This window comes from Colobus angolensis, unplaced genomic scaffold, assembly GCF_000951035.1.
Source record: "Colobus angolensis palliatus isolate OR3802 unplaced genomic scaffold, Cang.pa_1.0 Scaffold533, whole genome shotgun sequence".
Taxonomy (NCBI): domain Eukaryota; kingdom Metazoa; phylum Chordata; class Mammalia; order Primates; family Cercopithecidae; genus Colobus; species Colobus angolensis.
This window is the reverse complement of record NW_012118855.1, coordinates 299,627-314,459: the sequence shown is the minus strand read 5'-3', so window position 1 is coordinate 314,459 and position 14,833 is coordinate 299,627. Positions and strand designations below refer to the sequence as shown.

The window sequence follows — 14,833 nt, the reverse complement described above, 5'->3', positions numbered from 1 at the left end:
CGGCGAGGCGGGGGATGGGGTTGCCGGAACCTGCCAGCGCTCAGCCGCGCCTCTTCATCCACACACACCCCGACCCCCTCCCGCAGTACTTCGCAGACGTGGCGGAGGCGGCTTCATGGCTGCGCGAGCGGAGATCCTCGCTAGAGAGAGCCTCTTGCGGTCAAGACCAGGCGGCCGCGGAGACGCTGCTGCGGCGCCACGTGCGGTTGGAGCGCGTCCTGCGCGCCTTCGCGGCCGAGCTGCGGTGGCTGGAGGAGGAGGCGCGGGCGGCCTCGGCCCGGGCGTCGTTGTTCCCGGTGCGGACGGGGGACAGGGAAGGTCGCCTGGTCTCCCTTGCTCTACTGCCGCTGGGCCACACAGAGGACAAAAATGGGAGGTCCTTTGTGGCCTCTGGCCTGGAATTCGTGGCCTTCCCGTGGCTGTGGGTGTCCCTCACCCTAGTCCTCAGGGACATCTCACCTGTTTACCTAGCCCAGAAGTAGTGGAATCCTGTCTGCCCACGCCAACCGAGGGCGTCCAAATACAGCCTGGCCTGGCTCCCGTTTCCTCCAGGAAGGTTCCCTCCACTTTCATCCAGGCCGGTAGTGACCCTTCAGCCCTGTTTGGCTTTCTCTCCTGACTCAGCCCTCCTTGTTGGTCTGGACGCATCACTGCCTCAGACTGCCTTCTGACACCCCTTGCTCAGTTCATTGAGCCCCCAAAGTTCTTTCAAACACATACAGCTTGGCTCACAGCCCCCATTCAAGGAGCTGTGTGTAGCACATGATGTGGAAATCAAAGCCATCGGATCCTTTGCTCACGTTTGGCCCCTCGACTCTCAGCCCCAAGGAAGCTTCCTGTCCCCCAGACCCATGTCCCACATACCCTTTGAGCTACAGCTCAGGCCCTCCAGGTCTCAGGGCACAGAGGCGGGGGTGGCCTGGCCAAAGCCCCTGCTGCTTGATGGGGCCCTCTCTAGACACGCTGCCCTCTGTCACACAGGTGAAGTCTGCCCTGAGCCCTCCAGGAGAAAGCCTGAGGAACCCAGGGCCCTGGCGTGAGGCTTCCTGCTACCCTGGGGATGCCTGGAAGATGGCTCTCACAGCTGAGCCTGACCCTGACTTTGATCCCAACACCATACTCCAGACACAGGACCAGTTGGGTCAGGACTATGAGAGTGTGCGGGCCCTGGCAGAGGTAACACTTCTTTTTCAAGAAACGCTCGAGTCCTTACCCTGTGCCAGCAACTCCTGCGCAATAATCCCAGGGGAGAAGGCAGTGACTGGCATGTTCCCTGTCCTCAAGGAGCTTTTATCATGGCCAAGAAGATGTTAGACAACTCATTAGATGCGGGTGTGATGGGATCACGTGAGAAGGTAGCCCAGGTCAGGCTGGAGGTCAGGGAAGACACCTTGGAGGGAAGGACTCTTAAGCTGAGGCTTGAATGAGAAACAGAAAGCAGGTAAACCCAGGGGTGCTAGCCAGGACCTGTGCAAAGGTAGGAAGGGGGCCCAGTGGAGGAAGGGAAGACCCGGGTGCCTGCAGCACAGACGCTGGGGAGGCCGTGGCCAGAGGAGAGACTAGAAAGGCAGGTGGGGGTGGAGCAGGCAGAGGGAGCGGTGTGGATTTCACCTAAGAGCAGAGCTGGCACTGAGGGGTTTCAGCAGGGCAAGGCCAGACAGGAGCACACTGCCAGGTCCCTTTACCCTACCCTAAGCCCTTGCCAGCTCCCTCCAGGTGGTGCCAAGAGGCCTCTGAGAGAGGATGTGGGGCCCAGCAGTGAGGCAGGGACCCCTTCTGGCCCTGACCCTGGGCTCTGCTGGTGGGCTGGGATGGGGAGGAGCACCCCTTTGACCTTCCCCGACCCTCACCCCAGCCTTGGGCCACCTCTCCCCAGCGCCGCAGGGCCCGGTTGGAGGAGGCCATGGCCCTGTTTAGCTTCTGCAGTTCCTGTAGGGACCTCCAGTTGTGGCTGGAGAAGCACACAGCGCTGCTCCAAAGGGTGCAGCCCCAGGCTGACATCCTGGAAGTCGCACAGCTCAAATATGAGGTACAGCCCTGGGAGCTCGGCACCTCCTCGCCTCGCCCCTGCCTCCCTGTGGTCCGCTGCTGTAACTCAGTTCTCCAATTTAACTCCCGTCCTGCCTGGGGGAGGGGAGTAGAGAGCTGGCCTGAATTTCCAGGGCCTCCCGGCCCTTAAGACTCAGATGGCTGTCCTTCCAGGGGCAGGCAACGTGGGCACCCCGGTAGCAGAGAGGACCACTGAGGTACATCATAGGCTTGAGGGGAGTGCGGAAAAAGAAAAAGCCCCCCAAGAAGCCTGGGTCCTCCTTTTCCCTAGAACTTCCTCACTGCCCTGGCTGTGGGAAAGGGCCTCTGGGCTGAGGTCAGCAGCTCTGCTGAGCAACTGAGGCAGAGATATCCTGGGAACTCCACACAAATCCAACGACAGCAGGAGGAACTGAGCCAGAGGTGAGAACGAGGCAGGAGGGCAGGTGGTGAGGCAGGCGGACACAATGCCCAGCCTGGGCCTGACTCACCTGCCTCCCACCGTGCCAGGTGGAGAGGCTGGACATGTCCGAGGCACAGGGAAGGGGCAAGGGACAGCCAGTCTGGCAGCTTCTGTCATGTGAGGCTCTGGCCAAGGCTCCAGGATGGATGGGGAGGTGTCTCTGTGGTGGAGACAACCTCATACCCTCTGCCCAGGTGGGGGCAGTTGGAGGCCCTGAAGAGGGAGAAGGCCGTGCAGCTGGCACACAGTGCGGAAGTGTGCAGTTTTCTGCAGGAGTGTGGACCCACACAGGTCCAGTTGCAAGATGTGCTCCTCCAGCTGGAGGCCCTGCAGCCGGGGAGCTCAGAGGACACCCGCCACACCCTGCAGCTGGCCCAGAAGAAGACCCTGGTGCTGGAGAGGAGGGTCCACCTCCTCCAAAGGGTGGTCATAAAGTACGGCCAGTGCGGTGGTGGCACTGGGAGGCAGTGACGACCATGGGAAGGCATGGGCAGGGCAGTGAAATGAGGAAGGGACAGAAACTGGGCTGGGGAGAGGACAGTTAGGAGGGGCTGTCAGAAGCGCTCTGGCAAAGGTGGGGGGGATGATCAGCAGAAAATGCTCCTGGGGACAGGAAGAGCCCTGTGTTCTTGCTGCCCCCAGGTCAAGGGTGGGGTGGACCATTCAGAGTCACCAGCACTCTCCCTGGGGATGCAGGTTTGGGAGGAGGACATGCGCCTGGGCACTGGGCCTAGGACAGGGCACTGACTGCAGCGCACCCTGTCTCCCAGGGTCGAGGAGTCAGGCCACGCACAGAGCCAGCCTCTGCAAGGACAGGTGGAGACACTGCAGGGGCTGCTGAAGCAAGTACAGGAACGAGTGGCCCAACAGGCCCGGGGCCAGGCTGAGGCTCAGGCCCGGCAGAGCTTCCTGCAAGAGAACCAGGAACTGCTACTGTGGGCAGAGAGTGTCCAGGCTCAGCTGCGCAGCAAGGAGGAGTCAGTGGATGTGGCCTCGGCTCAGCGGCTGCTGAGGGAGCACCAAGACCTGCTGGAGGAGATCCACCTGTGGCAGGAGAGGTCAGGACAGGAGGGCAGAAGGGGTGTGCTTTAGGCTGGGCCCAGGACTCTGGGCTCTGAGTTCAGGCCCAGAAAGAGCATGCAGGAAGTAGTGTGATTTCCCCGGGGAGGGGCCCAGACTGGTTGGCATCTGGCATGGTGCTTGAGGACTGGGTCAGGCAGCCTGTATGCTTTAAGGAGAGACCCAGGACACTGAGCTGCCTGGGAGGCTCTCTCCAGCCCAGGCCTGGCCAGCCCCTTCCAGGTGGGCCCGATGCGTTGCTTTCAATCAGGGCATCTAGCCTCCCCTGCCATCCTGGGTAACACGGACCCCACTGGCCCCTAAGTGGAATGACTCAGGACCCACCCATGGGTCTGAGATACCCACCTTCTCAGTCAGGCGGTGCCTCTCTTCCTGCAGGGACGATGTTATGGGCTGGCAGGCAGGCAAGGCCACCAGGGACAGTCCACAGGCTGTGCCCCACCTGAGGCCACTTGGCAGGTAGTCAAGTGGGCACTGAAATGCATCTGGTCCTCAGCTTACCAGACTCCAGTACCTGGTTCAGGGCTGCAGCAGCTCAGAGGAAGTGGAGCCTTGCTCTAATTCACACAAGGGTGTTACCTGTTCCCGAGCCACCCACTGAAAGGGGCACCTATTCTAATTGTTCAAAGGCTCCATGGGGGCTTGCAGTGGCTCTGGGATCAGGTGCTTGTGTGGCTTGTGTGATTTTTCTGTCTTGCGCTGTGCTGCCTCCGCATGTCCTCTAGGCCGGGCATCGGCCGTTGACAGTCCACACTTAAGGACGGCCAGCTGGAGCTGGTGGGAGCTTGCGAACCCCTGCATCCTAAGCACTCTGCTGGGCCTATCACATTCAGTGTCTCATTCATGCTCCAAGATGCATGAACCCTGGAGGTGAGAGAAGGAGGCTGACAACGGGGGCCTGCTGGGGTTTGACTCTCTGCCTGTCATCCTGGTCAGGCTGCAGCAGCTGGACGCTCAGAGCCAGCCCATGGCAGCCTTGGACTGCCCAGACTCCCAAGGAGTGGCCAACACTCTGAGGCTCCTGGGGCAGCAGGGCCAGGAGCTGAAGGCTGTGTGGGAGCAGAGGCAGCAGTGGCTGCAGGAGGGGCTGGAGCTGCAGAAGTTTGGCCGAGAAGTGGATGGTTTCACTGCCACCTGTGTCAACCACGAGTCCTGGCTGCACCTGGACAACCTTGGGGTATGGAGCAGGAATGTGGAGCTAGGCTGTCACTCCCTGTCACTGGAGGGCGCTCCTCCCCTTGGGTCCGGAAGCTGGGCTGGGACAGTGGCGAGTGAGATGGTCCTGACCCCCACCCTCCCAGGCATGACCTCAGGTCTCTGCACTCCCAGGAGGACGTGAGGGAGGCCCTGAGCCTGCTGCAGCAGCACCGGGAGTTTGGGCAGCTCCTGAGCACCCTGGGGCCTCGGGCAGAGGCTCTGCGGGCACACGGCGAGAAGCTGGTTCGGACCCAGCACCCAGCTGCACACATGTGAGCCTGGCCTCAGTCTGCAGCAGCCGCAGACGACCCTTTCTCAGCCTGCACAGACGGCCGCCCTGGGGCTGGGAGAGTAGGGGGAGAGGGGAGAGCGCACCTCGCGCTGCGGTGGGAGTCCTCTCCCATGCCCTCCTCCAACTCCCCCGGCCCTCCAGGGTCAGAGAGCAACTGCAGAGTGTCCAGGCACAGTGGACCAGGCTCCAGGGAAGGAGTGAGCAGAGGCGGAGGCAGCTGCTGGCTTCCCTCCAGCTCCAGGTGAGGGGCAGGGCCCAGGGCGCATGCGGCCTCCCTGAGAAGAAGGCCTGAGACCATGCAGAGCTCTGTGCAGCCTACAGAGCACTTCTCTCACATGCTGTGTCATTCATCCTCTCAACACCTTGTGTGAGGCAGGCAGCACAGGTCAGATTTTTCCTGATGAGGAAAACTGGGGCTGTGACCACGCCACCCTCAGATGCAGGGCCGGGCCTGATGTCTGGGCCTCTGAACTAAGCCCACGCTCCCCCTCCTCCCACCACGCCCTTTCACCCAGTGCTTTGGGCCATACTTTAGGGTCTTGCACAGGTCATGGCACCAGCTGCCAGTCTTGGCTCTGTCCAATGTTTGCTCAGTCCCCACAGCAGAGCAGGGCTGGGGGCTCCCTGAGCTCCCCTATATTTGGAGAGGTGCAGCCGTAGGGGATCTGATGTGGGCTAGAGCAGCAAGGACCCGACAGGCGTTCCTCCTCTCTAGGCACAGCCCTTCTGCCCCACATGGGGAGCAGCAACCTCAGGCCCCACCCAGAACCAGCTCTGGTCCTGCTTTTCCCCATGGGGGATCCCTTCCCTTAGAGGTAGGTCCTTGTAGCAGCCCCCACCCCCGTGCTCTGAGACCCACTCTCGCCCGGTTCTTGGCAGGAGTGGAAGCGGGATGTGGCGGAGCTGATGCAGTGGATGGAGGACAAGGGACTGATGGCGGCACATGAGCCCTCCGGAGCGCGCAGAAACATTCTGCGGACACTCAAGCGGCACGAAGCAGCTGAGAGCGAGCTTCTCGCCACCCGCAGACACATGGAGGCCCTGCAGCAGGTGGGGGACACGGGACAGAGTGCAGAGCCTCCTCGTCTTCAAATTCCCAACCCTACTGCACCACCTGTTTTCATGGAAGAGTCTTTGAAGGAAGAATCCACCTCAGCTTGAACTTAGAACCTCCCTCCCCAAGCCTCCTTGATGCTGCTGGCATCCTCTTGGCACCCAAACCAGTCCCAAAGCTGCCACCATCCATCCCTGCCCCCTCAACTCTCCGTGGCAAGTCCCAGAGCTGACCACCTCTACCAGAACACAGCTTTCCCCAGCCACCAACCTAATGCCGGCTCACCTCACTCCATTTGCAGGGGTCAGAGGAAAGCCCTCCTACCTGCAGTTTGGGGGCCACATGAAGTGCTTTCGTCCAGGCAGCCTGTGGAATGCAGCTGTGGCCAGCCCCTCACCTCCACTGCCACCCAGGTCCAGCCTGCTGCGGCCACTGGTGGTACCAGCAGCTCAGCCAAACTCCCTGGGCCTTTCTCTCCACTCCAGGTTGGGAGAGAGCTGTTGAGTAGGGGGCCCGGTGGCCAGGAGGACATACAGACTAGGCTTCAAGGCCTGAGGAGCAGGTGGGAAGCCTTGAACCGCAAGATGACTGAGCGTGGGGACGAGCTCCGGCAGGCTGGACAGCAGGAGGAGCTCCTGAGGCAGCTGCAGGTCCACTGGGAAGAGGGACAGGGCACAAGAGGGAGATGGAGTCCCGGCTGGGCTGGACAGAACGGGGTGGGAGAAGTCTGAGTGTTCTGCTGACCCTGGCTCTGCAGCCTTTGGAGGCCTCTGGCCTAGGGCAAGCTGAGCGTGGCTTTCCCCTCAGTCGGCCAAGACAGGATTCTCTCCTGTGTGCCCAGCGTGCGGTCAGCACAGCTTGAGTCCCCCAGGGAGAAAGAAGCGTGAGGGAACAGGGGAAGATTGGGCACTTCTGGTTGGGGGTCGGCAGTGGTGGGGACAGAGGTCCCTGGCGAACCTGGTCCTGCAAATCCTACAGTCCCAGAGCCCGGGAAGGCCACTTGCTGTGCTATACACGGAGAGCCTAATGCAGCTCCCTGCGTCCCTCCCCAGGGTGCAAAGGAGCAGCTGGAGCAGCTTGAGGGGGCCCTGCAGGGTTCAGAAACGGGGCAGGACCTGCGCTCCAGCCGGAAGCTACAGAAACGGCACCACCAGCTGGAGAGTGAGAGCCAAACCCTGGCCGCCAAGATGGCTGCCCTCGCCTCCCAGGCCCGTATCGTGGCCGCCTCCCCGGCCATCCTGGAAGAGACCCAGAAGCACCTCCAGAGGTGGGGCCTGTCCTCCCACTCACCTGTGTGTCACTCCCCCGTGTGAATTTAAGTTCCCACAAGGTGGCATCCACAGGACCCGGGTGTCTAGACCTCCCCCCTTATGGGTAGAGTCATTCTGGATGGGAGAGTCGGAGACCCCATTATACATCGTCAGCAGGACCCCCACAGTGTGGTCAGGCAAGTCATCTAGGCCGTGAGGTGGGGCCCTGGCGCCCTTCCGCTGCCTCTCTCTGTCAGATGGGGCTTTGTTCTGTTCCCTGGTCTTATTCTTCACGGGCCCTGGCCGGGCCAAGGAAAGAACCAGGAGCCTTATCCTCACTCTGTTCCCAACCTCTCCCATCTCTTCCTCCTCCTCCTAGGCTGGAGCTTCTGCAGGGGCATCTGGCCATGCGGGGCCTGCAGCTGCAGGCCTCAGTGGAGCTGCACCAGTTCTGCGACCTGAGCAACATGGAGCTCTCATGGGTGGCTGAGCACATGCCCTGCAGCAACCCCCCCTGCTATGCCGAGTGCTTGAATGATGCCCAGAGCCTTCACTGCAAGCACAAGGTAATAGCCCTCTTCTTCCTACCCGATTCCGGACATCCGCTTCCCAGACCTTAGAAACCCTCTGCCCCTACTCAGGTGTCCTGGCCTCTAAGCCCTCGCCACTGGGTATCCCAATTTCCAAATCTCTGCCCCAGCTATTTTGACCCTGGGGATCTTGCCATGATTGGGGCCTGGAGCCACATCCATGGCTCTGCTCCAGATGTCCCTGGATTAAGAGCAGCAGCCTCTCAAGCCGCTCTGTGGCAGGAGTTCCAGGTGGAGGTAAAAGCTCACCAGGGGCAGGTGCAACGGGTGCTGAGTTCTGGGCGGAGCCTGGCAGCTTCAGGGCACCCCCAAGCCCCACACATCGTGGAGCAGTGCCAGGAGCTGGAAGACCGCTGGGCAGAGCTGGAGAGGGCATGTGAGGCGCGGGCCCGGTGTCTGCAGCAGGCTGTCACTTTCCAGCAGGTAGGATGCAGGGAGGTGGGGTTGGGGGACGAGGCAAAAGTCAGCGTTCCTTGAGGGGTCACCTGTGGGACTCTCAGGGAGGCGGGTCAGTGGGGGCTCTGGGCCGGGAGCTGATGGGTGCCCTTATGGGCACAGAAGCGCCTTTGTGCAGCATGCTGGAGAGCAGGGGCAGATGTCTCCAGGGCTGATGGAGAGTCCTGAGATCCTCTAGGTGAGTCGGCCCCACTCTTGGCAGTACTTTCTGGATGTATCAGAGCTGGAGGGCTGGGTGAAGGCGAAGCAGCCGCTGGTGAGCAGTCAGGACTATGGCAGAGATGAGGCAGCCACTCTCAGGCTCATTAAGAAGCACCAGGTACCATGTCCTGAACCTCCCCTCCAGTGTGGCTTGGGTGATGATGGACCACAGGGCTGTCACCCTCCCTCTCTCAGAGGCACGGAGCCCTGCTCTTGCTTCCTGAAGACACAGCCCCATCCCCACTGCCCACCCAGATCCCACAGTGCCCTTTCTTCCAAGGCGACCGGGGCACTGTGATGTACACGCTTTCTCCCTTCATCTTATGAGTCTTGCCTCTCCCTATGGCTTTGGGGTTTCTCTGCCCCCCTCTTGCTTCCTCTCTACCCCACCCCTCGCACTCTTCTCCTCTGTCAAGGTCACCTGCCCAGCCTGCTCCATATCTCCCACAGGTTTATTCCTCCCAGGCTTTGCCTCTCATCCTCTGAGCTAACTAAATGCCCTTCCTGAAGCCGACCTCCTCCCACAAACATCCCCTGGCTGAAGGGAGGGAGGTCTCGAAGTCCCCTTCCTCACTCCTGAATTCGGACTCCCAGAACCACACAAGCTCCAAAGCCTGGAGCCCACAGCAGTCCCGGTTCCTGCTGTCACTGAAGTGTCCTCCTGTCTGGGCATGTTTTCTGCACAGCCCCAGTTCCAGTGTGTTCTGCGACAGGACCTTCAGAGAACCTTTTCTAAAGGCCTGTAGCCTTGGCCTCACAGAGCACCCCCCACCCCTGTTATACTGGACAGCTTGCTTAATTCTGCCTCTCTCTTATACACGGATGTTGGGGTTCAGTCTAATGCCTCCTGTGCCCTCCCTTCCTTGGCCCAGATTAGCCAGCATTCACCTTTCCCTGCTAAATAATGAGCCCTCAGTGGGCACAGACCAGGTGTTCACTTTATGGAACAATAAGTCCTTACTCCATCAGTGATGGGTAGGTGGATGCTGGGTGGGCGGATGGATGAGTTGAGGTAGATGGATGGCTGTGTGAGTGGTGGGTGAATGGATGAGGATTGGTGACTAGATGGGTGGGGACGGACAGGTGGGTGGATGAGTCACCCAGGCTGAGCCTGGCGTGGGTCCTCGTTCATCACAGGCTCTACAGGAGGAACTAACCATTTGCTGGAGCTCCATGGAGGAGCTTGACCAGAGGGTCCAAACGCTCACTGGCCCTGGAGCCCTTGAGCAGCAGCGTGTGGCGCGGGAGAGGCTCCGGGAGCAGCTGCAGGCACTGCAGGAGTTGGCGGCCACACGGTGAGGGCACCGTACCCCCTTTCATCAGTGGGTACAGGGGGCCTAGCCACAGCTGACTGTTCCCGTGCCATGGCCCTAAGTCGAGAACCCACGACCCCAGGCTATAGAGAGGTGCTGGGAGAAGGGTATGCGTTGCTCACCTCTTTCCATAAATTCTTCAGTGAGGCCCCACAACTCCCTGCTGTCCATCTCCCCATGTCCACACCCTCCTCTGCCCCTACACTCGCCCTGCTGTGCCTACTACTGCCTGAATCACGAGCTGCAGGCTTGGACAGAGACCATGAGTAACCCCATTCTTCAGATTGGCCCCTCTGGCTGGTCTGGCTGGCCCCCGGGGGGCGGGCAACTCACTTCTGGGGAACCACGGGCTGTCACCACAGGGACCGGGAACTGGAGGGGGCCCTGAAGCTGCACGAGTTCCTGAGGGAGACCGAGGACCTGCAGAGCTGGCTGGCACGCCAGAAGCAGGCGGCCAAAGGAGGGGAGAGCCCGGGAGAGGACCCCGAGCACACCCTGGTGAGAAGAGGGCCAGGGTCAAGGAGGGTGTCCTGGGGCAGAGCCTGTGGGGTGGGAAGCTGGCCCTGGCGGGGCGGAGGGAGAAGGTAGTGCTGAGCGGTGAGCCCTGGCTGAGGTGGACCTCCTGAGTGGAGCGGGCAGACGCCATGGCCGTCCAAGCCCACATCACCCAGTTGGGCACTGAGGTGCCTGGATTCCCAGGCTGCTTGCCGCTTAACCATTCGGGGGCTACCCTGTCACCCACTCCCGTCTTCTCAGCACCTCTGCACCAAGTTTGCAAAGTTTCAGCGCCAAGTGGAGATGGGCGGCCAGCGGGTGGCAGCCTGCCGGCTGCTGGCGGAGAGCCTGCTAGCGCGTGGGCACAGTGCTGGCCCTATGGTGCGTCAGAGGCAGCAGGATCTGCAGTGAGTGCCCAGTGGGCCAGGCCAGTATGGGGTGTGGGGGAAGGAGCTGGGCAGGCAGGGCCCAGAGTAGTAAGAGAGGATGGCATGCTGTGAGGGCCACGCTGGCCCAGGCTGCCCACGGGGCTCTGCAGGGGGCCTAGCTCTGGAGGAGCTGAGCCCACCACAGGCTCTGGACTGTGAAGGGAGGTGAAGCTGGGTGTGCAGGTCAGAGTCCTGCTCCCGGGACCGAGAGCAGGAGCTGTAGGAAGATGGTGGGGCCGGATGTCAGGGCCTTCCCCTGAGCTGTCCCAGGTCCTGTGCTCACTAGGGACAGCTCATGCCTCATGTCGTTCCTAGTTGAGGCTGATTTGGATCCACTCCCAGCCTGTGAGCTTTCAGGCAAGGTCATGACTTGCTCATAAACCCTAGCCCAGAGCCTGGTCTGGCAGAAGCCTTAGGAGCTCAGCGAGTTGCGGAGTTAATGAGGAATGGAGAGATGTGACCTCTGCCCACAAAGCGTCTGTAATCATAATCTGAGTGATGCGCCATAAATCAAAGCACAAGATGTAAGGAGTGTCGCAGAGCACAGATACCATTCAGTGCCCAGCATTACAGCAGCAAAACACGGAATTCATGGTAAAGCTAGAAGACAGGCTCCCGGAAGAAAGTGCGTAGGCAGGGCCATAGGCGGGAGAGGTTTTAAGGAGGAGGAGCTTCGGGCAAGTTCCGATACAACCCAGAGAGGAGGGGGCTGACCAGACCTAGCAACGAAGGAGGAACGAGGCAGCCCAGAGGCTGATCCCCTGCTGGTCTTCCACACGCCATGGGCAGGGCCACCTGGTCGGAGCTGTGGGAGCTGACCCAGGCCCGAGGCCACGCGCTCCGAGATGCCGAGACCACCCTCAGAGTTCACAGAGATCTCTTGGAAGTCCTCACCCAGGTCAAGGTGTGAGCTGGAGGGGTTGCTAGAAGTGGATACACTCCAGGCTCAGAGCCCACTCTCCATTCCTCATCTCGTTGGCATTCTCCCTTCCTCAGGAGAAAGCCGCGAGCCTCCCCAACAATGTGGCACGGGACCTGCGTGGGCTGGAGGCCCAGCTGAGGAGCCACCAGGGGCTGGAGCGAGAACTCGTGGGCACCAAGCAGCAGGTGAGCCCAGCTGGCTGCCTCTCCGACCCAGGCCCCTGCAGTCCCCTCAGGCTAGCCTGCCTGTTCCTCTAGATTTTCCACTGTCCCTCAGGGCCTCCCATGGGCCTACTGTGCATGGCAGGATGTGGCCCAAGGGGGCCAGAGTTCCCAGGCAAGGGATATATCTGTGGGATAGTCAGAAGGACGTGACCCTTGCCTCCCTGTTCCCTGCCCCTCCCGCAGCTGCAGGAACTGCTGGAGACTGCAGGCGGGGTGCAGAAGCTGTGCCCGGGGCCTCAGGCCCATGCGGTGCAGCAGAGGCAGCAAGCTGTGATGCAGGCATGGGCAGTGCTGCAGCGACGCGTGGAGCAGCGCAGGGCCCAGCTGGAGCGGGCACGCCTCCTGGCCCGCTTCCGCACAGCGGTGAGGGCTCCCACCCCTTGGGTGGCGTGTATGTGCATGTGTGTGTGCTGTGCCATGCATGGGCATGCACGCATGAGGCCCTCCAGCTCCGGAGGGAGATCAAGCATGAACTCGGGCAGGAGAGAACGAGCACACGGAGGTCAGTCTGGCTGGTCAGGGGCTGAGCACATGGGTGTAGCAGTGACACCTTAGGGTCTGGGTCAATACCAGCAAGGTAAGTGGCAGGGCAGTCATGCGGGGTCCCAGCCGGGGCTGAGAGTAAGAACGGCCCAGGAAAGCTCATAACTGGAGACCCAGATGTTAGACAGTGACCTCTGGATCAGCCAGCATCTATTCAATGTCCGTCTTCAGCCGCCTGCTGAAGCCGCGGGTGGAGAGAGGAGGGCAAAATAGAAGCTATGGAAGGTGGAACTTCTGCCCTCGTGGAGCCCTCCTTCCGGGGCAGATGAACCCGAAACCCAGAGAATCAGACTGGAACAGTGGGTCCTGGCCACGGGGTGTCCCTGGCATCCCCCTGTCCTGGGACCTGGCAGACCAGGAGGCCCCAACTGACACTACAAAAAGGCTTGAGTTTAGGGACCCAACTCTGCTGCTTTGCTGGCAGTGTGAGCTTGAGCAAGGCACTTAACCCTGGGTTCGTCACGCACTTAGCGTTTACAAGACTGTTTGTGCTATTTACCCTTCCTTCCTCTGTGCAACGAGATATTTGGTCAAGGACCTGAAGTCCCTCCAGCACCAATCTTGTGTAGTTGTATACAAATCAGCAGAAGACAGTCTGTAAGGGTTAAGTTAGTAATTCAGAGAACAAGGAGAGCAGTGCAGTGTCAAATACCAGGGAAGACTTCATCAGGCAAAGGCGGCCAAGAGGCCCTTGAAGAGCAGGTGAACTTTCTTTCCCCATCAAGCAGTCTTGATGAGGCTGATCTTGCTATAGGCGCCAGTCCTCTCATGGCCTCATCCAGGTGAGCTCTGTAGAGATGGGAAGGCAGGAGGAGGAACTTCTAAGCAGCAGGGTCAGCAGGAGCAAAGGACAGAGATGTGTCGTGGTGAGGGTCTGGCTCACGTGGAGGATTCGTGGTTCTGGGAGGATCGGGTTGGATGAGAACAGAGAAACCAAGTGACAAAGGGCCACACGTGCCTCACCCGAGGACCTGACCCAGGTCGGCTCGAGCTGTGTGAGGAGTGGACTCAGGTGGGCTGCAGTTGCCTCGGCGCCTGGTTTCCTGCTGAAACCTGGCCCTCACCCGGCTCTCCCTCTGTGTCTCCGGGATCAGGTGCGCGACTACGCCTCCTGGGCAGCCCGCGTGCGCCAGGACCTCCAGTTGGAGGAGAGCTCGCAAGAGCCCAGCAGTGGCCCGCTGAAGCTCAGTGCCCACCAGTGGCTCCGGGCGGAGCTGGAGGCCCGAGAGAAGCTGTGGCAGCAGGCCACCCAGCTGGGCCAGCAGGCTCTCCTGGCTGCAGGGACACCCACCAAGGAGGTGAGCCCCCTTTCCTGGTGCCCCCCAATATCCTAGCTGACCTAGCCTGTGCCTGGCCACCTGGTGGCCCGCCCTACTGTGCCATGCTGGCCTTTCCTCAGAGGCTTCCCTCAGGATCCAGTCCTCACCTCACCCACACCATCCTCCCCAGCTGAAGCTCCTCACATGTCCATCCCTAGGTCCAAGAAAAGCTTCGAGCCCTGCAGGACCAGCGGGACCAGGTGTATCAGGCCTGGGCGCGGAAGCAAGAGAGGCTGCAGGCTGAGCAGCAGGAGCAGCTCTTCCTCAGAGAGTGCGGCCGCCTGCAGGAGATCCTCGCGGCCCAGGAGGCAGGTCCCGTCCCGCCCTCACACTCCACACAGCCTCCTGCTCCTCCTTTCCGTTCTCCTCTCTCTGCTCAGTCCCTTTCCTCCTGCCTCTCTGGCTTTTTCTCTAATATGGGGCAGCTGTGCATGAGTCCTTCCAGGTGACCTGGGTGAAGCGCTGAGGCCCCTGAGCTTCCACTGGCATCCCCAGCCCCTACCCCAGACTCAGCCCCGAGGAAGATGGCCAGAGGCTGGCTGTGCTCCCATGTGGTGCAGAGGTTGGGGTGTCACAGCCTCCCAACCTGGGCTCCCACTCCTCCTCACAGCTCCACGCCAAGCTCGGCGGGCACTCCTAAGGCCCTGCTATACCCAGACTGCCCATGGGCACAGCCTAGCACAGGCTGTAGCTGGAGGGGCGGGCTGGCTGGAAGGCTTGGTGGCCTCTTTGACTTTTCTGTGGATCCAGGTCTCCCTGAAAGCCAGTGCCTTGGGGAGCTCGGTGGAAGAGGTAGAGCAGTTGATTCGCAAGCATGAGCTCTTCCTGAAGGTTCTGACTGCCCAGGACAAGAAGGTAATGGGCTCAGGAGGCCTGGGCGTGGTCAGAGTGTGGGGGTCGGGAGAGAGTCCTGAAGGGGGTCACAGTGAGCTCGGTGTGTTCCCGGAGTCAGTGCTGATGAGCCTGCGAGGCTGAGGG

The 14,833-nt window shown here is 61.0% G+C and overlaps 1 protein-coding gene across 1 annotated transcript in view; it reads left to right on the top strand.

The window, feature by feature from the left end:
* SPTBN5 (spectrin, beta, non-erythrocytic 5) overlaps positions 1 to 14,833 on the top strand; it is a 46,225-nt gene that overhangs the window by 11,154 nt on the left and 20,238 nt on the right. The window contains exons 11-34 of the mRNA XM_011961051.1: positions 32 to 296; positions 982 to 1,176; positions 1,877 to 2,029; positions 2,321 to 2,451; positions 2,686 to 2,925; positions 3,262 to 3,549; positions 4,508 to 4,748; positions 4,901 to 5,040; positions 5,202 to 5,301; positions 5,940 to 6,110; positions 6,600 to 6,764; positions 7,167 to 7,381; positions 7,744 to 7,930; positions 8,177 to 8,377; positions 8,613 to 8,729; positions 9,749 to 9,906; positions 10,287 to 10,422; positions 10,681 to 10,826; positions 11,637 to 11,751; positions 11,844 to 11,954; positions 12,177 to 12,356; positions 13,631 to 13,834; positions 14,014 to 14,163; positions 14,606 to 14,710. Of these exons, the coding sequence (XP_011816441.1) occupies positions 32 to 296; positions 982 to 1,176; positions 1,877 to 2,029; positions 2,321 to 2,451; positions 2,686 to 2,925; positions 3,262 to 3,549; positions 4,508 to 4,748; positions 4,901 to 5,040; positions 5,202 to 5,301; positions 5,940 to 6,110; positions 6,600 to 6,764; positions 7,167 to 7,381; positions 7,744 to 7,930; positions 8,177 to 8,377; positions 8,613 to 8,729; positions 9,749 to 9,906; positions 10,287 to 10,422; positions 10,681 to 10,826; positions 11,637 to 11,751; positions 11,844 to 11,954; positions 12,177 to 12,356; positions 13,631 to 13,834; positions 14,014 to 14,163; positions 14,606 to 14,710 (4,114 nt within the window). The remainder of the gene's footprint in view (positions 1 to 31; positions 297 to 981; positions 1,177 to 1,876; positions 2,030 to 2,320; positions 2,452 to 2,685; positions 2,926 to 3,261; positions 3,550 to 4,507; positions 4,749 to 4,900; positions 5,041 to 5,201; positions 5,302 to 5,939; positions 6,111 to 6,599; positions 6,765 to 7,166; positions 7,382 to 7,743; positions 7,931 to 8,176; positions 8,378 to 8,612; positions 8,730 to 9,748; positions 9,907 to 10,286; positions 10,423 to 10,680; positions 10,827 to 11,636; positions 11,752 to 11,843; positions 11,955 to 12,176; positions 12,357 to 13,630; positions 13,835 to 14,013; positions 14,164 to 14,605; positions 14,711 to 14,833) is intronic.